This window comes from Aethalodelphis obliquidens, unplaced genomic scaffold (assembly GCF_003676395.1).
Source record: "Aethalodelphis obliquidens isolate GAN/ISIS:26980383/991018 unplaced genomic scaffold, ASM367639v1 scaffold61, whole genome shotgun sequence".
Lineage (NCBI taxonomy): Eukaryota > Metazoa > Chordata > Mammalia > Artiodactyla > Delphinidae > Aethalodelphis > Aethalodelphis obliquidens.
The window spans coordinates 1,993,133-2,017,482 of NW_020838005.1; the positions used below are offsets into that span (position 1 = coordinate 1,993,133).

Consider the following 24,350-nt stretch of genomic DNA (forward strand, 5'->3'; position numbering starts at 1 on the left):
TTTACGTTAGAAGTACAATTCAATACAGGGTGACATTTATTATAAAGACTAGTTATGTGGCCTTAGGAAAAAGCTATTCCAGCTTGCTCATCCCAGACTGAATCTAACTAGCTGTATGGTCTTGGGTTCTTAGTTTTCTTGTAAGTGGAAAGAGCAGTGGGATCTAGAATTTCCATTAAAGTCGTCCAGTTTTAAAGGTTTCTAAAAAAATTTTTTTAAAGATAAGTTTTGTGGAACTCACCAGTGTTGTTTTGTGGTACCAAAAGGCATTTGTGTTGACAGTGATTGAAAATGAATATGAATACCTGGATTTAAGTCTCACTCTACCTCTTAATTAACGTAGTGGTATTAAAGTTAGTTAACGTTTACCCAGGATTTACTATGTACCAGGAACAAATTTAAGTGCTTTACCTTTATAATCCTTTAATGCTCACAAGAACCCTGTATGTGAATTGCTATAATTGTACCCATTTTACAGGTTAGGAAATTGGGGCATCAAGAATTTAAATTACCTCCAATAAGAATCAGTAAATACAGAGCCAGTGTTTGGACACAGGTAGTCTGAGACCAGAGCTGGTATGATTAGCAGTAGTGTAATCCTGTCGACCCCTTAATCGCTCAGAGATTACTTTTTTAAATCTGTAAAATGAGGCCCATGTTCACTCTTTCTTCTTCGCTGGTTTGTGTGAGGCTCAAATACGTAATGCAGAGGTTCTTGAAATGTTGAACTGAACCAGCAGTGTCATTCCTACCTGGGAATGTGTTCAGATGCAAATTATGGGGCCCCATTCCTAACCTTCTGACTCAGAAACTAAAGATGAGGCCCAGCAATCTTGTGTTTTAACAATTTGTGAACCACTGAAACATGAAATGTTGAACTCATAAAAGAATATTTACAACACTTATATAAAAACAGACTAACAAAACCCCCCCATGTATCCCCATCTAATGAATTGCAAAAAAAAGTTCACTGTATATTAGACCCACACTCATGCTTCTCCCTAATAGTCGGACACCACAGCCCCACCCTGGAAGTAAAAGTATTCCGAAATGAGTGTATTTTATTTTCATAATTTTTTCCTATAGTTTTACCACATATATATGCATATTTTAAAAACCTAATTCATTTAGTTTTCCAAGATTTTAAATTTTATCTAAAGGTATCTGTGTATATCGCTCCTGTATTTTTAAAAAATTTGCCCAACATTTTGTTAGTGGTATGTGTGCAAAGAATGTATTCATTTTCCCTGCTGTATTCTATGTTTGAATATAACATAACTATTTCCCCATTTTCCTTTCAATGGACATTGGGTTGGTTCCAGTTTTTGCTACTACAAACACTGCTACTATGAACATTCTTATATATATTTCTTGGTACACTTGTGCAAGAGTTTCTCTGGGGCACTGGTTTTCAAATCGTTTGACCTGAAATCTATAGGAAGAAATGCACTTTACATCATAATCCAGCAATTTCAGCTTGCTTGTTATAGTATAGAGAAATACAGTGGACTTTTTTTTCTTTTGTATATTGACCAAAATTGGGGCCTAAAACCTTCTTAACCTCACTCATTAGTTTTAGTAACTTTTGTAAATGCCTTAAAATTTTCTGTATAGATGACCAAATCATTTACTAATAAACACAGCTTTATGACATTCTTTCCAATTAGTAAGCTTTTAATTTCTTTTTCTTGCATCATAGCACTAGTTACAACCACATTAAAATGTAGAATAGAGAGCAGATATCCTTGCCATGTTCCCAGTATTAGGGAAGCATATTTAATATTTGACAGTTCAGTATGTTTGCTGTAGGTGCATCGTGTATGCTTTTTATCAAATTAAAGATATTCATCATTTGCTGACACTTTTTATCATCAGTGAATATCAGATTTTATCAAATGCCTTTTCTGCATCTATAGAGATGATCATATTTTTTCTCTCTTTTTATCTCAATGTGGTGGATTACATTGATTTTTTTAATGGTCCTGGAGCTGTTTAGAGGTGTGTTGTTCAGTTTCCAAATATCTTGGGATTTTCTAAATGTCTTTCTGTTACTGATTTTTAATTTAATTCCGTTGTAGTCAAAGAACATGCTTCGTATGATTTGAATACTTTTCAGTTAACTGGGACTTTTTCTGTTGCCTGATCTGCATCATTTCTGGGTCTTTTTCTATTGATTGCTTTTTCTCCTAACTATAGGTGATTATTTTCCTTCTTCCTTGCATGTCTTATAATCATGAACCGAATGTCAGACGTTGTAAATTTTATCATGTTGGGAGTTTGAGCCTTGTTCTGGGATGGAGTTGAATTATGAGGAAACTTTCATTCTCTCCAGGTTTGCATTTGATCTTTATTAGGTGGGATCAGCACAGCCTGTAGTCTGGGGCCAGTTTGGTTGCATTACCAAGGCAATACTCTTCTGAGTACCCAAGCCAGTGGCCACATACCGTAAGGTTTCTTGGCTCTGGTTGTGGAGAATGTGAACTGTTCCCAGCTCTGTGTGAGGCTTGGGAATAGCTCCTCCTTTTCTTTCCCAGTGGTTCTTTTCCTTGCCCTCGGGAATTTTCTTCGCACGCATGGGCTGATCAGTAATCAGCTTAAGCTAGTAGGGAAACTTAGGCAGCCCTCACCTCTCTGATTCTCTGCTCTGTATGTTATAGTCACCTTGACTTCCCTGAATTCTCAACTCTCTTCCCTCACCTTAGGGTGATTCCTGGGCTGTGTTTCAGCTTCTCCTCCCTGCACTTTTGCCTGGAGATGCAACTGAAGATTTCCCTCATCTGCTTCCCTTCTCTCAGGCATCACCCTCCTGTGTTGTATGCTGGTCAGTGTCTGAAAACCACTGTCATATTTTTGTCCATGTTTTAGATGTTCAAGATGATAGTTCATCTGATCCCTGATCCCTGTGGTCCACTTTGGCCACAAGTCTAAATGAATACGTATTTTTAAGTTGAATAGAGAGAAAAATATTCCAAATTCATACTGAATTTCCAATGCAAATCGATTAGCCCAGAGTTATGTATCTTTTTGATTTCATACTTCTCTTTTCTGTTATGGTGAAGAACCTTCCAGAGACATTACCAATACTTACTCGTTTTTATGTTTCTTTTTATTTTATTCTTACAGTAACCCTGAGGTAGGCAAAATACCAGGTTGCAAATGTCACTTTATTGATAAGGAAACTGAAGCCCAAAATATTCAGTGCCTTTCCTGAGAGTCCGCAATGGTAGGTTTTTGGCCAAGCTGCAGAAAGTACCTTCAGTAGCCTGACTGTAATTTGGTGTCACCTTGGTCTGGTACACACCGGGCTTCCATTTCTTCATTTATGAAACAGGGAGGTTTCCCAGATCTCTTCAGTGTCTGGCCTTCTCAGTTCTCTGCTTTTCTGATTCGCCCTTCGCTCCCAGCCACCTGTACACATTCTGTTTTCTCATGGTGCTTTCAGTAGGACGTGACTCTTGGTGTACAGTGACTCTGGTGTACATAATACGGGAGAAGCTGTTCTAAGACCCTCCTGAACGCGCCCCGGAGGCTAAGGGCGACCAGCTGAGCTTGTTCTGGAACAGGCCCTGTGGAGACAGACATAAAAGCTGCTGCCTTTGTATTTGCATTTTCAGATTGGTGATATTAAATTAATGGGTTTTCCAGCCTGGTAGGGGATCATTCATTTTCTCAGTTTATCTGTGCTTTGTCTCAAATTTCATGTACATATGGAGAAAATCATCACTAACATTTTTGACTGTCATTTCAAAGTGCTTGTTCTAGAGTCTGCAATAATTGGTGGCTTTTATCTTTCCTTTTCTTTTTTTTTTTGGCCTCGCCACCACATGTGGGATCTTAGTTCCCCGACCAGGGATCGAACCTGAGCCTCCTGCAGTGGGAGCGTGGATGCTTAACCACTGGACCACCAGGGAAGTCCTGGCTTTTATTTTTAGATTCTCTATTCCTCAATTATGATTTCTGTCCATAAGGTAGATGCCGCAAACTCAGCCCAGTCTTAGATCTGACCATTTTTATCTTAGATCTGTCTCATTTTTATTTAATAAGAATGCATACCGAGAAGAACCTGATAATAATACCTTATTTGATTAGGGGAAGGTGTTCTGGACTTGTTAGTGAGTTCATTTTTTTACTTCCTCATTAAAAGCCTGCCATACTTGCCCTCTGATTTTTTTCTCTTTTACTTTTCCTTAACAAGAAAGAGCTCAGTTGAAAAGCATAGAAGCTTAGTAGAAGTATAAGCAAGGTAACATTAGAATGTGCACTTTCAGTGTTATACCCAGATTGAGAGTGCTATAGTGAGTCCAGGATTCAGGCATCCTTGGTATTCTGAATAACACCCTGACTCCTCAGTTGAATCACTGCAGAAATGCTTGGAAGGGGCAGCAAGAAAATGATTAAAATACTGAACTATTCCCCGATTCTCATGCTGTTTCTAAGGGGCGCTTTGTACTTAGCTGCCTGCAATTAAATGCATTTGCCGTCCTTAAGGACATCTGCCCTTCGTTGTCCAACTTTACCTTGTTAGGACTGTTGAGGCTAGCTTGTTCCGTTACCTGTACAGACCTTCCTGATCCCCAGTTTTCATTGAATGACTTCCACTGTCCTGTTGGGGAGGGCAGTTGTGTCCATCTTTGAGGACGTGCCTGCCTCCGTGCCCGAAGTGGGAAGCCAGACAGGGCAAGAAAGGGGGAAAGGGAAGGTGACTGCCATTTACCCTGTGTCTACCAGGGCTTGTCATCTTCCTAGAGGCTCTGCTACATTCTCCTCTTTGGAAGAATATACTGGTACCTCCATTTCTTACGTAGACAAACTGTGGGGAAACTCCTGGTGTTTGCAGAACAAAGACTTTCTATTCTGCAATTTTGAGTTGCCTTGTTTTAGCTTTACATGTTTCACGTAAATTTAATTTCATACTAATTTAAATGAGATGGCTTGGAGGTAATCCTTTGGTACCAGTGAGGAAATAAATAAACCATAGTTGAGTTTATATCTGTGAAATCTCTCTCCCATTAAAGATACATTTATCTGTTCTAGCCACAAATAGATATAATCCTTAAAATAGAGATTTCTAAAGAATAACCAATGAACCGGTCATTAAATCTCCTAACTGGTCATTAAATTCTCCTAAAAGTCTAGAAAACGAAGTTAAAAATCCTGTAAGAGCTGCTCCTGTGGAGTACTGTTGGTGACAAGTAGAAGCTGTTGTTCTCATCTGACAGCCCCTGACTTGGATGACCAGTCTGGAGCCTAACTGGAATGGTCAGCATAAAACCACATTTTTTTTTAAACTCCTGGGGTCATACTTCCTGTTGAATCTGATTGTCGTCTCATCCTTGTAGTAGACTGGAATTAAAGAGCGAAAGAAAAAGTCCACTTGGCCTTCTAAGACATGACTGCATTGACCCCAGGGTGAAGATAAAGACACATGTGTCTTTTTAGTCTTAATAGTTCTAATGGCTGAAAGTAGGCAGATCAAGATGATCATGAGAAAGAGGAAGTGTGATCCTCCTGATAACATTCTGAATAGCAGACAACTCAAGTCAGGACCTCGTTCTGTGTTTGCTGTATCTTTCTTTCATAGACGCTACCAAACGCCTAATAGAAAACGTCATGTTTTAGTTAATTCTTCAGGGGGTTGTCATTTGAGGATTCATGAAAAAGTGTGATTTATCAGAAAGATGAACTACTAGCAGCCCATCGACTTTTCATTGTCAAAATCAATCCTCGTATAGGGGCCTATCAGAGACACTTCTTATTCTGTTGGTTTCTTGTTGCATGATGCTAAGACCTCACATTTCTTCTCTTTTTTCCTCTCTCATGAAAGTCTGGTTTAAAAGAAAAGGCCAGGCCAAATCAAAGATTGGTAAAATGCAAACTACTTTACATTTGTAGACATACTGTCTTATCTAGTTGGCTCTGCAAAATTGTACTTTTGCCATATAAACAGTAAGCTGCTCGGGGCAGAATTCCAGCAGCTTGTCTTTCCCAACCTTGCACGTAGCAGCCAGCAGGACGGTTCGTACACAGCGACTGACTCCCTTCTCTTGTTTAATTTCCTCAGACAAAACAAGACATTGCGGTAGTGCCTGCTGATTCGAAACGACACAGCTTGTTTCTCTTGCCTCTTTTCATAACCTCGTGAATCAGAGGCTGTTGGAGCCGTAGGGTCCCTTAGAGCCATCTGGTCCATGCCTTGTTTACAGATGGGAAACTGAGGCCCAGACGAACTCATCCAAGGTCATGCATGTGTAACTGATAGAACTGAGTCTGCTTTGTTTAACCCAAAGGGTTTCCTTTACTTCTCCTTTCTCTGTCTTCCTCTGTAACAGTTATTCACATTCTAGGGAGAAAACATGATCCACTGAGCATGTGAGCTGTAAGCCTGTTTTTGAAATAGCGCAAGACGAGCAGACAACATGATCACCAACCTGTATTGGGGTGGCCAGAAAGTTTGTTTGGGTTTAAGTAAAAATAAAAGACGTTTTTCATTTTCACCAAGAACTTCATTGAACAATGTATTCACTAACAGAACGAACTTTTTGGCCAACCCAGTGTGATAAAGAGTGTTTGGGGAAGTTGGGGTCTCTTTTAATGAGAGAATTCTAAGGCAGACAACATACTGAGACGCTATCAGGTTCTTTTCTTTGCTGCCGGGCTCTTCCAGGGCATCCCTTTGGCATCGTGGACCAGCCTGGTAAAATGGGATGAATGGGTCTTCACAGGACGGCGTCAGTAACAGCTCTGCTGCTGGTAAAGCTGGGCTCCTCGGGGCAAGGTGCTCACCCCTTCTGAGTCTCAGTTTCCTCATTAAATAATATGGTAATTGGCACCCACTCCATACAGTTACTATATTCCATATGGAAGTGAAATCCTAAACTACAACGGAAATGAAGTGGATTAAGGAGGGAGACGGAGAAGGCGTGGTTCTAAAGTGCATCGTTGGCGTAAATAGATGACATTGTAAGTGACTGGAAATCTTGTTAGTACTTCTGCCCAAAGGCATGCAACGGGGAGTACAAATGCCCTCTAACTGGTGACTTGTCACTCCAGCGAAAGGCATTGCTGAAGAATGTGTTTCCCATGTGAAGCTCTTTGAAGGCTTGGGTTGGAAAGGCAGATTCTCTCGTGTAATTAGCAAAAGAGAGGCCAGAGAGGTGATTTGATAATCCCTTTCTTGAGTGGTGGGGAACCACACCTGCTGCTTCTGAGGGAAGCAGAATTACCTTGCAGTTTGTGGAGGAAGTGGTGAATAACTGAATCGACTGGTGGGTTTTATAAAGGCCACTCTTGTGCCCTGAGCACCTTCTTTGGGCCGCATCCAGTGCCTTGGCATGTGAAAGGCACAAAGTAATGTGTAACCGGGTCCCCATTCATGAAGGGTTTACCTTCTGATCGGTGGCAGATGATAACACAAGATTATCTGTGATTTAAAGCCCAAACCGTGTTAAAGGAAAAATTGCGGGACATCGGAGGAAAAAAAGAGATCCTTGCAGGGTGATAGGGAGTCAGGAATCGTTTGTCGAACTGCATCGTGAATGTGAGCTTTACAGTGTGAGGAAGAAACAGATGAGCTGTCGTTCCAGGCAGAGGTAAACCGTGAGCTGAGCACAGGATTTAGGGGAGGTTATGAGTCCTGACTGGAGCAGAGGGTGGAATTTGACAGATGATGGAGGCAAAGGTGGAGAATGAAGGCCAGGATAATTTCGGGAGCACTTTGATTGTCAGGCTCTGGAATCTAGGATTTAAGGAAACAATAGTCTGTGGTGTGTGTGTGTGTGTGTGTGTGTGTGTGTGTGTGTGTGTGTGTTTACAGCAGTCCTTGGTAGGTGTTTGTAGCTTGGAGCTACAGTGCCAGGTGCTGCCTTTGAGAGTTCTGCTTACTTTCCTGGTGACTAAGGGCGAGGAAGAGGTGAAGCTCGGTGATTACACAACACGCTGTGACACAGCAAGCTCTCTACTTCCTGATTCCATCTGCTGGCGGGGCCAGTGGGAGGAACCCGTTTGGGGGGAGGCAGTGAATGGGGGGCTCGAGGGATTCAGGGATGTGAGATCTACATTTTGTATGGAGACCCAGCAGTATACCTAGTGGGCAAAACATTTGAATCAAGTAGCAGTTAGACGAAAGAAGTGAACCTCAGTGGATCAGTAGCTGTGGCCTCATGGCCCACGAAGAAGTCTAGGAACCAGGAACTAACTAACTCCTTCTGAATGCCTGATCTTATTCTGAATTCATATTATAGTCCCCAAGCTCAGTACTCAGCCAGTTCCAGTATCATCTGTCCAGACTTCTGTGCCAAGACTACAGAAGAACACATATTTGGGTGATTCTCTTCAAAAAGAGAGGCCACTTGAAGAACATGGGGCTAGAGGTCTGCTCCTTCTGTTCTGGGCTAGATTGACTGTGATGAGCCTGCAGTCAGCCTGCTGATCTCGGGGCATCGCAGGCTCAGGAAAGAGCAGTAGGTACCATGATTGGATTGGATGCCTTTCTTCCCTTCTTAATGACCCTTGTGGCATCTGGCAGATGGTTTGATGGATTGAGTGACCAGCCTCATGTGCTCATAAGAGCTGCAGAGAGGGGGAACGTCGTGGGTTCCTTGGATGGTCAGGTCAGTGGTTAAAACCGAATCTCTAAGGTGGTTCTTTTTCCCTGAAAGGATGCAGCTCACTCATCATGAGAGAGGGCAAGAAATAAATCTACCTTAAAAAAAAGAAAAAGGACTTCCCTGGTGGCGCAGTGGTTGAGAGTCCGCCTGCCGATGCAGGGGACACGGGTTCGTGCCCCGGTCCGGGAGGATCCCACATGCCGCAGAGCGGCTGCGCCCGTGAGCCATGGCCGCTGAGCCTGCGCATCCGGAGCCTGTGCTCCGCAACGGGGGAGGCCACAACAGTGAGAGGCCTGTGTAACACACACACACACACACAAAAAGCTTCATCGAAGTCTAATTTATATACCATAAAATCCACCCACTGTAAGCATATAGTGCATTGATTTTTAGTAAATGTGCAGTGTTATATGACCATCACTACAATCCAATCCAGTTTTAGGATGTTTCCATCTCTCTGTAAAGCTTCCTGGTGCCTGTTGTGCTCTGTTGCTCTTCCCACCCCCAACCCACGAAACAATCAGCTACCCTATGTCGCTGATAGACTTGCCTCTTCTGGACGTTACAAGGAAATGGAAGCCTAACGTATGTGTTGTGCACGGGACTTTCATTTCGCATAATGTCTTTGAAGCATCCGTGTTGTGGCATGTGTTCGTATTTCATTCCTTTTTATTGCTGACTGATATTCCATTGTGTGGACACACCCTATTTTACTTCTCCACGCATTCTTCAGTGGATGAATTGTTTCCAGTTTTCAGCTGTTGTGAATAATGCTGCTATATTGGTTTCTGGTGGCTGTCCTAGCAAATTACCACAAACTTGGTGGCTTAAACAGGAGGATTTTATTCTCTCGTAGCTCTGAAGGCCAGAGGTCTAAAATCAAGGTGTTGACCGGCTGTGCTCCTTCTAGAGGCTCTAGGGGAGATTCCGTCCTTTGTCTTTTCTAGCTGCTAGTGGTGGTGCCAGTCCTTGACCTGAGGTCATGTTACTTCCACCTCTGCCTCCATCCTCATGTTGCCTTCTCTTCTGTGAGACTCAAAACTCCCTCTGTCTCTCTGTCATCTGGATACGTGTGACTGTGTTTGGACCACACCCTGAATTTCCAGCTTAACCTCCTCTCCGTATCCTTAACTAACTCACACTTTTTGCCACCTGAGGAAACATTCACAGATGCCGAAATCGGACGTGGATATCTTTGGGGGGCTATTATCCTGCCTACCACAACAGCTATGGATATTCACATGAAGTTTCTGTGTCAGCACGTTTCCATTTCTCTTTGTAGATAACTGGGCGCGGAATTGCTGGGCTGCACGTACATTTATGTTTAACTTTTTAAGAAACTACCAAACCGTTTTCCGAAGAGGTTGTGTCATTTTATGTTCCTACTAGCGATGCATGAGGGTTCCAGTTTCTCCACATTCCTGCCAAGTCTGCCTTTTAAAAATTAATAGCCATTCTGGTGGGTGAGAAGTTGTATCTCGTTGCGGTTTTAGTTTGCATTTCCCTGATGACTAATGGTTGTTGGACGTCTTTTCTGGTGCTTATTAGTCATCATATATGATTCTCCGTAAAATGTCTCTTCAGAGCTCTTACCTGTCTTAAAATGGGATTGCCTTCTTCGTTTGGAGTTACAAGAGTTCGTCTACTGTTTTGTATGATTGTGGTCCAGTCATTGCCAGTCCTAAGGACTGTGGTGATGGAGGTCACCTTGGGGACACCCCATTTCCCCAGGGTACCTAGAGCTGGGGTGAGGCAGCCACCCAGTGTTAGTCTATTACTGGGGGGTAGGTGGGACTCACACGTGGTCCGTTGGCTGCCTGTTACTGTGTAAGGGAAGCCGGGAGACGGCTCGCCCTATGCCCTAGAGATCATAAGCTCAGTGGTGTTATAGGCTGATAACTCTTATCACCATTTTAATTAAGGAGTTGTTTCTGTAATAATATATTTACTATATCTCTTCCCGTACTAAACTATTAAAAATCCCTGGTACAGGGACCACATCTGTGTGTTTCAACACTCTATCTCCAGTCTCTATCTCATAGTAGGCAACCAACCAATATTTGTTGGATGGAAGTATGACTGTAGCATACCAGTAATGGGAGTCCAGGAGGATGCCCTCTGCTTTCCAGTGGGGGATTCACCTGAAATGATTAAAGAGAGGGTTATTTGTTAGAGGAGTGGTTCAGTAACCACTGAATGTGCTCTTTGGTGACTCGTATTATTATTATTATTTTTAATGTGTTTGGTGACTTGTATTTGAACTGCCACTGATGCCATCATGTCCCTCTTTTATTTCTCCTTTCCAGCGATCTATAACTACAATGCCTCTCAAGATGTGGAGCTGTCCTTGCAGGTTGGAGACACGGTTCACATCCTGGAGATGTATGAGGGTAAGTCCGGATGGCCTTCTGCCAGACACGGAGCAAGGCCCAAACAGTAGAAGTTACTTATTCATAAGGCACTTAGAGCAAATATCAACGTGCTTTACATCTGAAGTGATGCTAGTAAAAATCCAGGAAGTGCTTAGGGTATACAGTTTTGGACTGTGGGTGTTTTCAAAACAGCCAGCTGAGTGCATGAGCGCAGACATGCCCAGAGGCCAGCATCAAAATATGTGACTCTGGGGAATTCCCTGGTGCTCCAGTGGTAAGACTCCGCGCTTCCACTGCAGGGGGCATGGGTTCGATCCCTGGTTGGGGAACTAAGATCCTGCATGCTGCGCCGTGTAGCTAAAACAACCAAAACCAAAATCTGTGACTCTGCATTTTGTGAGGTTTCAGTGCTGTTATACGTATGCCATCCATTTAATTCTTACGGCAATCCTCTAAGGGTGGCAGGGCAAGGGTTTTTTTCTAATTAAGAAAAAATATGTATTATTGACTTTCAAAAATATAGAACTCTTAAAAATTACACAAGTTAACCCATGCTCACTTTTGTGTTTTTGTTTTGGTTTTTGTTTGCGGTACGTGGGCCTCTCACTGTTGTGGCCGCTCCGGTTGCGGAGCACAGGCTCCGGACGCGCAGGTTCAGCGGCTATGGCTCACGGGCCCAGCCGCTCCGCGGCATGTGGGATCTTCTCGGACCGGGGCACGAACCCGTGTCCCCTGCATCGGCAGGCGGACTCTCAACCACTGCGCCACCGGGGAAGCCCCACGCTCACTTTTTTAACGTAGTTGAGAAAACTGATGTTCAGAGTAAATAAGGTGCCTCACATCATACAACTAGTGACAGAACCACATGAGATGAAGCACTGCTGCTTTCCAGCGGCTTCTCCTGAAGCAAGACCTTAATACATGAAAGATGCTATCTTTTCATAAGTACTGAAAATAAATAGGAAAAGCATAGAATTCAACTCACATTCTAAAAGGCAAAAACATTTATTTCTTTGTAAAATTCTCTCAGATAAAATAACTAAATAAACCGATAAAAATTCAAAAAAAAATGTGACCGGATGCAGAAGGGCCTGACGCAGCCCTGGCTCCGGAGGAGACATGCGTGCCTCTGGTCTGGTGGGAGCTCGAAGGAAGCCCAGCTGCTGAAGTGGCTTTTTCTTCTCAGCACTAAATGTTCCCAGACTCGGGGAGAAATGAGGGAGGGACTTACTGGTGTTGCTGAGATTCCTTCAGAGAATTAGGTCCGGATGACTCTAGGTCTGGAAAGCCTACGAGTATATTTCCTGCAACTAGGTCGGGCTGGGGAGGGGGTCCCAGTTAACCTGTAAGTGGGTTGTTGGGCAGTTGCCCAGGGCTCCCGGGTCATCTGAAGAGCACAGGTCATGTCTGCACCCCCACCCCCACCCCCCAGGCTTCTCGCTCCAACTCAAGCTCTCTAAATCCTAACGGGACTCATCCACGTATCCACATTTCTAATCCAAATGCCCAGAGTACAACAAACATGTCTCGAGGCCCCTAACATTGAGGATCAAAGCAAAGAACATTGAGGGTCCATTGATTCTCTCTGAAGATTGGGGCAGGCATGAGGTGGGAAGCTAGGCAGATTTTTCTCATAGGGTAAGGCTTGTTAGGACAAGAACTCTGGATTTGCAGGGTCTGGCCCCCCCCATGTAAATGGTTCTGATGATGGCATGGCAAGGGTGGTCGTCTAGAACCTAGTGTGGCTTCCAAGGGCAAGGCAGACAGACACAGGATGGGGAAGAGGGGATGGGAGGTCCGAAGGAAAGGAAGTAGGGCTCGGCCATAGGAAAGCTAAGCCGTCTGCCGCATTGCACAGAAGGCTCAGTTTTTACTCTTCCTTCCTTTAGTTTTAGGCAGAGGGCTGGTGGTTTGCATTATCCTTCTCCCCTTCACACACTTCAGAGTGTCTTCGTGCAGCGTCCAGGGGCAGGGGAAGGGAGGGAGGGCTGTGTGGATGCTTCCCACTCTATTCTTTCTCTTCTATTTTTTTTTAAAAATAAATTTATTTATTTATTTATTTTATTTTTGGCTGCGTTGGGTCTTCGTTGCTGTGTGCAGGCTTTCTCTAGTTGTGGCAAGTGGGGGCTACTCTTTGTTGCAGTGCGCAGGCTTCTCCTTGCAGTGGCTTCACTTGTTGTGGAGCACAGGCTCTAGGTGTGTGGGCTTCAGTAGTTGTGGCTCACGGGCTCAGTAGTTGTGGCTCGCGGGCTGTAGAGCGCAGGCTCAGTAGTTGTGGCACACGGGCTTAGTTGCTCCGCGGCATGTGGGATCTTCCCGGACCAGGGCTCGAACCCGTGTCCACTGTATTGGCAGGCGGATTCTTAACCACTGCACCACCAGGGAAGCCCCTGTCTTCCATTTTTATTCTCACCATCTTAGGTCCAGCCAAACATTGATTCCATGGCATCACCAAGACACTAGGGATAATCTACTTTATCTTCTTTTTTTTTTAATATAAATTTTATTTATTTATTTATTTATTTTTGGCTCATTGGGTCTTCGTTGCTGTGCACAGGCTTTCTCTAGCTGCAGCGAGCAGGGGCTACTGTTGCGGTGTGTGGGCTTCTCATTGTGGTGGCTTCTTTTGTTGCGGAGCACGGCCTGCAGGTGCGTGGGCTTCAGTAGTTGTGGCTCGCGGGCTCTAGAGCTCAGGCTCAGTAGTTGTGGTGCACGGACTTAGTTGCTCCGTGGCATGTGGGATCTTCCTGGACCAGGGCTCGAACCCGTGTCCCCTGCATTGGCAGGCGGATTCTTAACCACTGCACACCGGGAAGTCCTACTTATCTTCTTGAACTCCTTTACATATTGAAACCATAGTCTCTTCAAGCCTTACTAGGTCATACAGCTTTGTCTGGGCCAAATTAATCTACTGTACCTAGTCTTTATGGACACACATTTTCTATTATACAGGTAAAAGGCACATGTTCAGTTTCTATGGGCTTGAAAAGAATGTATATTTTACGATTACTGGGTGCAAAGTTCTATAGATGACAATTAGATTGTGATTTTGTCACTTTTTTTTTTTTCAAATTTGCCATATACTAACCTTCTTTCTGCTTTTTCTGTTGCTGAGAGAACTGTGTTAAACCTTCCCCCATGATTGCAGTTTGCGTCAGTTTACAGTGATGTCACTTTTTTGCTTTCTGTATTCTCAGAACTGTTTTTAGGTGCATACAATTTTAGAATTGTTATATTAAACAATTCCAACTTTTAATTCCCGTTTGTAAAACTTTTTATCATTATCTTCATCTGCAGTAAGGCTTTTTTCCTTAGTCTTTTTTGTCTGAAATTGCAGCCAATTCACTGGCAGTGCCAGGGCTTTCCTGACCCCACAAGGCCATCAGAAATGCTGCTTAGCCGCTCAGGAATCTTTTCTTAATTCAGCAGATGCCCCAAGAGGAAAGCAGCCCCCAGTGCTGGCCTCATCTTTCTGAGTTTGTTCTTTTTCACATCTAGATGTTGTAATTCTTTACTGTACCATGTTAGCTCGTGTGTGTGTGTGTGTGTGTGTTGTATTGTCAGGCTTTTCTAATTGACCTGCAGAGTGTGGGAGGGAAGAGCACAGAGTTGATCTGAAGTCAAGCAGATGATACCTTTTTTTTTTTTTTTTTTTTTTTGCGGTACACGGGCCTCTCACCGTTGTGGCCTCTCCCGGTGCGGAGCACAGGCTCCGGATGCACAAGCTCAGCGGCCATGGGTCATGGGCCCAGCCGCTCCGCGGCATGTGGGATCTTCCCGGACCGGGACACGAACCCGTGTCCCCTGCATCGGCAGGCGGACTCTCAACCACTGCGCCACCAGGGAAGCCCGATGATACCTTTTAAATACATTTTCAAAGTTTTTTTTTCATTTTTATGTGACCCCAATGTTTCTTGAAATAGTTGATTGAAATACTTTGTCCTCACATGATTCATATTAATGGTAATTTTAAGTGTGCTTATTATTTTTACTTTACTGAGCAATCTCCCAGTTGACCAATGAGCATTCCTAAAAGTAGCACTCCTATGAACCAAGCTAACGTGGTCACTAAGCTTGGTTGAATATAAATGTAAACACACAAACACGTCTGTTTCAAATACCTTCCGGAGCTTGAGTCCAAAAGCCACGGTGCAGCTAATATATTACAACTTACACAGCGATACACTTGCCAGAAGTGCTGGCCCAGTTCATACAAAACACTGTTACTTGATCACTGCTGCATCTAGACTATGATCCAGGTGCTGTAGGTCCTGACAGCAAGAAGCCAATTTTCTTGTTAATTGTTACCATAAAATGCTTGGGGGCCAGCCATAGAATTCTTTCATTTCAAAGAAGGACGTCAGGGACTTCCCTGGTGGTCCAGTGGTTAGGATTCCGTGCTTCCAAGGCAGGAGGCACGGGTTTGATCCCAGGTCAGGAACTAAGATCCCACACGCTGCAAGGCGTGGCTGAAAGTAAATAAATGAATGAATGAACGAATAAATGAGTAATAAAATTTAAAAAAGGATGTCAGCGCCCGTTCTGTAAAAGTGGACATGTGTCAGGGTGTGAATGGGGAGATTTAGAGTATGAGCTTATTCACTTCATTAACTGCCAAGTGGCAGGTCAGCTTTACAGAGATGATTATACTGGTTTAAGGTTTAAACTAGTGTTTATCTTATGGGATTAATTTTTTTAATGGTGCGTGCATTGCCAGACGCAGTGATAGGTACTTCTATCTGCTAAGTACTTTGAGTTCTTGGCTGGGTTCTCAAGTTTCTTGATTATTCAAGGCAGTTCAGGACGCAGTGAGGGCAGGAGGGCTTTGCAGACATTAAACATGATGGAAATGCTGAGTAATAACTTGTGTTCAAGCCCTCCTCCCCCATCTCCTCTTTCCTTTAGAAAAATAAACAAAGTGGAAACACCCACAGTACTGCCAGATGGAATTGAAGGGTGGCACGGGCACCATTTCATGGCCCTGGCGTGCGATGCGGGGGTTGTGTCTTTCAGCTTCCTGTCAGTGCTGACTCCAGGGGTCCCACCCCGCCACACACGCTGCCTTTGAGATATTTGCGTACCAGACCTGGGTGGGCTCTTCTGGTGTGGACATGAGTTCACCTTTCTGGGACCTGGACTTGAAAAATTCTTTTCTGCCCACAACAGAATATCACTTAGGACTCTCCTTTTGCTGTTTTCCGCCCTGTGGTTGAATGAATGATTCCAAAAGTGGTAGCTTCTTGAAGGCCTGCTCCTCCTTCATCGGCAGGGCCCGTGCCTAGCATGGCTCCCAGTATACAGTAGGTGCTCAGCAAGCCTGTTGTATGAGTGAAGATAAATGGGAGACCAGGGCAAGCCTGTGGGAGCAAAGCAAGGTAGTGTGGAGGGTAAGGGGGACGGGGCCACCTCCACAGAACTCCCGATAGTACAGGGCAGGGCTGCTTTTCTCCTTCTATGAGATGCCAGCATTGCCCTGCCCTGTACAGACCACACGATGGACTTGGTTACCACGTGAGCTGCTTTTTCCAATAACGGCTTTATTGAGATAGATCTCAAATACCATCCAGTTGACCCATTTAAAGTATACAATTCAATAATTATTTACAAAGTACTCTGTTCACAAAGTAGGGCAACCATATCACTATCTACTTTCAGAACATTTTCATTATCCCCAAAAGAAACCCTCTACCCATAAGTGGTTTTTACCCCCCAGCTCCAGGCAGCCACAAACCTAATTTCTGTCTCTGTAGGTCTGCCTATTCTAGACATTTCACGTAAGTGGAATCATGTAATGTGTGGTCCTTTGTGACTGTCTTCTACTTAAAATGATCTTTTGGGGGCCCATCCATGTTGTAGCATGTGTCAGTACCTCATATCTTTCTATTGCTAAAAAATATTCATTGTAGGCATGGTTCACATTGTATTCATCTGTTCATCAGTTGATGGACATTTGGATTGTCTACAATTTTTAGTTATTATGAATAATGCTGCTGCCATGAACGACAAGTTTTTGTGTGGATATATGTTTTCATTTCTCTTGGGTGTATCCTTAGGAGTGGAATTGCTGGATCATATAGTAACTCTGTGTTTAACCTTTTGGGGAACTGCCAGACTGATTGCTTGAGATTTGGCTCCAGAACAGGAGACCACAGTCCACATGAGAGAGTAATCATTCCTCATCCCTTATCACCGTTCCTCTCTGTAACCTTGCCCCTGAACGTCATTCGTTACTAAAAATAAGGGAAGGGAGTAGAATTGACTGACAAGCTGTATATTGCTCCTTTTTTAATAGACCACCAATAATTGTTTGCCTTCAGAAACTTTTTCAAGGAACAGAAATCCTCAAGGAGTAAAACAAGTGTCCTTGCCTTTCTTCTGCTTTGGCACCGGCCTGCCTGTAGTCACTGCCATGTCTTTGCTTCTTTAACCAGAAAAGAGTTGGCAGTGAGACAGCTGTTCTCCGTCTGAGTGTTCTTTCCCACCCCAGATCCATGGGCATGACTGAAAAAGCACTGATACCTGGGGGAGATTCCAGTTGTGGTCATTTATTCATTCAACAGGACTCGCTGAGCAAGTATTATGCTCTTCTGTGCCAACTACATTTATTGACCACAAGAGATGTTCTAGGCATTGAGGTCACCTGAGTGACAAAATGGCAAGGTTTCCCCTCCCACAGGGTTTTCATTCAAGAGATAGACAAAACAAGTGAACAAAATACGTGAACAAAAACGTTCAGATACTTGTAAGTGCTATGGGGAGAAAAGGATGGTGTTACATAGACCAGAGGCAGATGAAGGTGATGGAGAGTGAAAGGAGAAGGACCACTTTAGTTTGCGTGGCTTTGTCCCTATCTTATCTAGGGTCACTGTCCGTGGGCAAGACATTTGAACTCTCTTTGTGTCATGGTCATTTCGTCTAAAATCGGATCACTCTTTGAATTAAAAGCGATTAAATGAAAGTGACTTGAAAAGTAAGGTTTCAGCATCCCTGCTGCCATGAAGCTCTCCTCTCCTGTAATTATCCAAATTCCAGTCACAGGTGATTTCAGGCTCAGGGTTTGTTGTTCCACCAATGGGTACTGGTTTCCTACCTTTGATTCATATCCGTTATTTAACTCATTTTCAGCTCCGTAAGCCACTCACAAGCTTAAGAGAGAGGATGGCCGGTGTTAACAGTGATTTCTGGGGGTAAACATAACACAGTTGGCTCCTGTTGGAAATAACAAAATGAGATAATGTCTCAAAGGCGTTCCAAGCTCTGAAGAGGCAGGTACGGCATAAAGGTTTATATTATTTCAGTGTAATTTGTTAAAGACCCAGAGGAGAGCACAAATGATTGTATTGGAACCAGAGGAAACAGGCGATCCTGAAAAGTTGAAATAAAAAGGAGCATTTGTCTGTATACGGGAGGTCCCCAACATACATATTTCTTCTGTGTGGAACGAGGCCAGTTTTGAAATGCACCTTAATCAAGAAATCCACTACCTTATGATAGGAAAAGATATAGACATGGATTATGACTTGGGCTATAGACGTTTTGAGTCTCATCTTTAATAAAGCAAGCTTTTTTGAGTAAGCCCAGAGGGCAGTATTATGATGGGTAGGTAGAGTTACATGGCACTGAATTTTAGCTCCATGGCTGACAAAACTTTCTAACAGAGGCATAAAAAAGAAGAGAGTGTATTTGAGGAGTTTCTTCCAAGAAGAGGTTTAATAGGCATCTTTCTGAGATGTGGTATTAAGAACCCTCCATTGGAAAAGGGAACCCTCCTACACTGTTAGTGGGAATGTAAATTGGGGCAGCCACTATGGAAAACAGTATGGAGGTTCCTCAAAAAACTAAAAATAGAATTACCATATGATCCGGCAATTCCACTCCTGGGCATATATCCGGACAAAACTATAATTCAGAGAGATACACACACCCTTATGTCCATAGCAGCACTATTTACAGTAGCCAAGGCACGGAGGCAACCTAAATGTCCATTGACAGATGAATGGATAAAGAAGACGTGGTACATATATAGTATGGAATACTACTCAGCCATAAAAAAGAATGAAATAATGCCACTTGCAGCAGTATGGATGGACCTAGATGTTATCCTACGAAGTGAAGTAAATCAGAAAGTCAGAGACAAATACCATAGGATATCACTTATATGTGGAATCTAAAACACGACACAAATGAACATATCTACAAAACAAAAAGAGACTCACAAATAGAGAGAACAGACTTGTGGTTGCCAAAGGGGAGGGGAGTGGGGGGAGGAAGGATTGGGAGTTTGGGGTTAGCAGATGCAGACTATTATATATAGAATGGATAAACAACAAGGTCCTACTGTAGAGCACAGGGGACTATATTCAATATCCTGTGATAAACCATAATGGAAAAGAATATGAAAAAAGAATTTGTGTATAACTTTACAGCAGAAATTAACACAACATTGTAAATCAACTATACTTCAATAAAATTGAAACAGAAAAAGAACCCTCCATTGGATCATATGATACAGTAAGGTCCTATCACACCTTTTCAAACCCTCCATTGGATCATATGATACAGTAAGGTCCTATCACACCTTTTCAAAACTGATTCTCTGATTTGAGAAGTTGTCATCTCCTATTATCCTGTGCAACAGTGAGTCCGCCTGGCAGTCTTGTCCTCCCTTTATCGTTCCTGTTTTCTATTCACTTCCTTCTCTCTTTGGTCCGCCATGCCCAATGACCGTAAGACTAGTGAGAGACAAAATCAAAATTGATTTAAAAAAATCAGTTCTTAACAGCATGTGTAAAAGTTTACTGGGTTTAAGCTGAAATAAGGCATTGGATGTATTTGTAACTTTCATTTACTTTTGTTACCCCATTAGTCAAGATAATTGAAACTTTATTGTAATTCAGAATCCATAACCTCACCGTGTTCTAGTTAGAAAAACAACTGCCTTTCTCAAACGTAAATGGCAGTGAGCCCAACAGCTTGGATTTTACGACAAGCATTGCGTGCAAACATTTTGGCTCGAGCCTTGAACGCAAGGTAGGCCTTGTGGCATTTTGGTGAGTGTGCCGGTCACTTCCCACATCTGTTTGACCTTTACCTTAAGGACAGCTGGTCAGCTACTACTCCTGGGGACACATGTTCCCGAGATGTGTTTTTCCATAGATGTGTGTGGCAGTAGGAGGGTGTTTACAAAAAAAAAAAAAAAACTAATTAAAAAGTAGAGCTGGTGAAAAGTCTCATCTCAGGTTTAATCTTTTTAAAATTTTTATTAGAGTATAGTCGATTTACAATGTTGTGTTAGTTTCAGATATACAGCAAAGTGAATCCGTTATACGTATATGTATATCCACTCTTTTTTAGATTCTTTTCCCATGTAGGTCATTACAGAGTATTGAGTAGAGTTCCCTGTGCTATATAGTAAGTCCTTATTAGTTATCTATTTTTTATATAGTAGTGTGTATATGTCAGTCCCAGTCTCCCAATTTATCCCTCCCCCCACCTCAGGTTTAATCTTATCCAAAAGAGAATGCCTTGTCCTATTTTTCCTTTTGAGATACATTCGAATGTTCTTCTAAAATTCCATCTTGAAAGTTTGTGTTATTTGCGTATAGGCAAGTGTAGAATCTTCTAGGATCAGGTTCGGAACCGTCTTCTGAGTGGAGCCTTCATTCGGTTCCTTCGTCGTGAACTGGTACTTGGCGTTGGCCCATTTGGGCCGCGGCCCACGTGCTGAAGGAGGCAAGTTCAGCCTGAAGGCAGAGACGTACTGGGGATGCTGTAGAGGAAGGTTCTCGTGAGGAAGCCTCTGGTTTTGGTCTCCAAGGGATCTTGGTGGGATCAAGGGGTCCAGAGGCGGCAAAGTGATGAGCAGGCTCCTTGCGTCCCAGGCACGTACATGCCCCACTCAGGCTGTCTTCTCACCTCTGAATGCTGGGCATTCACATTACTTGGTATGTAACTTTTTTTTTTAAATAGATCTTTATTGGAGTATAATTGCTTCCCAATACTGTGTTAGTTTCTGTTGCACAGCAAAGCAAATCAGCCACATGCACACACACTGGCATGTAACTTTTATCAAAAGTGCCTTAGGTGTCTCATCCCCATTGCAACATATAGCCCATCAAACCATCCTGGGACTGGGTAAGACTGAAGGGTTCTTGGAAAGAAAAAGGCCTAGAGCAAAGTTCAAAATTGATTGAGGGCAGATTGGAATTAGATATTTCTCCTCTTGCCTGTATCTGGAGAGAGAAGGATAAATAGATGCCTCTGCTCTGCTCATGGTAATGTCAGTAATTAATGATCTTTCAAAGCATATAAGGAGGCCTAGGCGTCATAAATATTCACCCTCTGCTAGAGCGCCCCCATTTTATTCAACCCACGGAGGCAAATCATTCAGTAGAAAGTGTTGTAGGAGCAGAAAACACGCTACCTGTAAAACTTATGTGCTACAAAGGAGTCTTACAAAAGCTCGAGAACGTCAGTGCCTTTCCTGGCCTCACCTCCATGTGTAATTCAGGCTACACCTAGGGAAGGACAAGGCAAGACAGGAAAGATTCTCGTTAAAGATTATTCGTCTAGGGCTTCCCTGGTGGCTCAGTGGTTGAGAGTCCGCCTGCCGATGCAGGGGACACGGGTTCGTGCCCCGGTCCGGGAAGATCCCACATGCCGCGGAGCGGCTGGGCCCGTGAGCCATGGCCGCTGAGCCTGCGCGTTCGGAGCCTGTGCTCCGCAACGGGAGACGCCACAAAAGTGAGAGGTCCGTGTACCGCCAAAAAAAAAAAAAAAAAAAAAAAAAGATTATTCATCTAACCCTTATATTCTGTATAGGCATCCTCAATGATTGTCTTTTGAACAGGAGTATTAAATGTGTGTGCATTTCACTTTGACAAATGAAATAGATTTTTTTTTTTTTGCGATACGCAGGCCTCTCACTGTTGCGGCCTCTCCCGTTGCGGAGCACAGGCTCCGGACGCGCAGGCTCAGCGGCCATGGCTCACGGGCCCAGCCGCTCTGCGGCATGTGGGATCTTCCCGGACCGGGGCACGAACCCGTATCCCCTGCATCGGCAATCGGACTCTCAACCACTGCGCCACCAGGGAAACCCATGAAATAGATTTAAAATAACTGTACCTAGCAATGTAGCCTGTCTTTTAAATGACAGGAACAATGTACACTAAATTCCTAACCTTGAATGCTTGTTTAGTTTTCACGATGCAGGAATAAGAATCTGTTGTTATGATTGGAAACGAAGGATATGGGTCAGGGGGACTTTTTCTTGTTTAATATGTGTTACTGGCAGATTCATTGCCCACTGAGTGTTTAACCAGGCCTTAGAGTCACCTATTCTGGTGACCTTTGAGTTCTCCTTAGGCTGTATCCAGTCTTTGCTCAGGCCCTGGGGTGTTTGGCGCTGTGTTTCTTGGTTGTTGTAGCCACTGTCACATGGTTTTTCTATCGGCCAAGTTGTTTCTTCTACTTTTTCTTGTTCTCGTTCCCTTAAAGTCATGTTTTCTACCCTTTTCTTGGGGCAGGGAACTTATTCTGTCGGAAAATAAAAGTATGTCTTCTTATCAGCCCCGAGGGCTCTGGGGAGAAGCTACCCCCAGCACGATTCCACCTTCTGCTATGTTTGTCATCGGTAATTTAATAATAATTTAGAGAGGTTCTGCTCCTTCCAGAGAGCACAGATACACGCCTCAGAAAACAAATGAATGAGAACTCCATGTAGAGTCTCCTACTGTCATCAGCATAGGAAGCAGATGACGGCCCTAAGAGTAGGAGCTGGTCCCTGGATTATGTCCTGGGGTCCTCACCATTCCAGCTTTGGCGTTTTCCATTCCTCTACGTGCCAGGCATTGAGTGAAGGGCTTTCATGTACTGCATCTCAGTGCCTACAATCCTGGGAGATCAGAGTTACTGATGCTTGTTTAATAAATGTGAATGTCAAGGTTAGGAAACTTGAAGACATTCACACAGCTATGAAACGGCAGAGCTGTGATTCCCACCCATGGAATCCAAGGAGAGTGTGCTTTCCACGTCCCAACGCCTTTGAGGAAATAACACTTCTGTTTTGGACATAACGGACAGTTTTCCACAGTGGGTTAGGTTCTTTTGCGTTTTGAATGGCTATCAGACGAGTCTCCCGTCACCCCAGATGTATCAGGGTGAGCCCTTTCTGGACTTACTTCGCTCCATGGCTCTTCCATGCAAACTAGTCACTCTGGCCAGCGGTCTCCTCCCTGCCCTCCGAGCTCACTACGTGCTGGGACCCGCTTCACCCCCAGTTCTGGGTGCCTCATTTGCCCTCCACACACACCTCCTCCCCGGCCAGTTTTCAACAGCTGGCTTCTTCCGAGCAGGTAGCCATGTCTGTGTTTGGGGAGCAGAGCAGAATCTCCCCCCCCCACCCCCGCCAGAGATTGGTCCCCCTCGTGCAATCCACACGTTCCAGGGTAGCATGACGGAGGCAGTGGGCAACCGTTACAGACAGTCTGTCCAAGCCTCTTAGGTCTGGCAGGTGGGTCTGGGATGAGATAAGCAGAGAGGTCTCTGGAAATGTCTCTGACCCCCCCAGCCCGTGGCAGTCTCTCCCTCCCTGCGTGTCTGTGGTTGTATAGCTCGGGTCCGCAGCTGTGCCCTCCCACGTGAGTTAGTAAATAGGGCACGTGGATCGGACCCAGTGGTCTTTGGCTCTGACGCTCCGGGAAGGTCCCACGTGGTTCATAGTCTTCCTCTTGCTTCTAATGTTTTGCCACCAGGACTCTTAATGCTGTCACCACTCTTGGGTTCCACCTCTGCTTCTGTCACTGCTTGTCTTATCGCACCCTTGGTGGTATCTCCTCACCCCTGGCTGTACGGGTCCACAAAGTGGGGCCCTGCGGTTCACGTTTGGAGTCTGATGCTGTAGTCTCGCACTTCCACTTTTAAGAAGCATTCCACGGAGGAACTTGGAGCAGGTTTCTAGGGGACCAGGTGGAAGGGGTCTTAGGTTCAGGGCGGGGTCACACTGGAGGGCTTTCCTCACTTCAGCTGATTCGTCCTCTGAGCGAAGGCTCACGTATTTCCAGCTCCTCTGCCTGGGGATGAGTTTCCTATCTTACTGGAGCCTCCCTCCCTCCTTCGTCTCTCGCGTCTAATCTCAGTGTCCTTCTCAGGCAGCTTAGGTGGTTTCATGGAAAAAGCGGTCTGTGCTGAAATTCCAGAAATCCTGGTTAAATAGACAGGCAAGTTTATATCTCCCCCCTCACCTGTGTGTCTCTGTTTTACTAGCAATTAGATTAGAAAGTCTTCCAGATCAGGAGTTGAGTGAGGCCCCCCCACCAGAGCCAAGGATAGTTCCTTATAAAAGCGAGGCTCCTTCAATGTATTTTTTCTAAAA

The 24,350-nt window shown here is 44.1% G+C and overlaps 1 protein-coding gene across 8 annotated transcripts in view; it reads left to right on the plus strand.

The window, feature by feature from the left end:
• The window catches only part of DOCK5 (dedicator of cytokinesis 5), a 225,217-nt gene that overhangs the window by 49,631 nt on the left and 151,236 nt on the right, over positions 1 to 24,350 (plus strand). For 6 of the 8 annotated variants that reach the window (XR_003428941.1, XR_003428942.1, XR_003428943.1 and 3 more), the window contains exon 2: positions 10,913 to 10,996. Coding sequence is in view for 4 of the 8 variants with exons in the window: in XM_027087891.1 (XP_026943692.1) it covers positions 10,913 to 10,996 (84 nt within the window). In the remaining 4 variants the exon portion in view is untranslated. Of the gene's footprint in view, positions 1 to 10,912; positions 10,997 to 23,111; positions 23,137 to 24,350 lie in introns of those variants that run through there. The other 2 variants (XM_027087893.1, XM_027087890.1) reach the window with 2 other exon arrangements.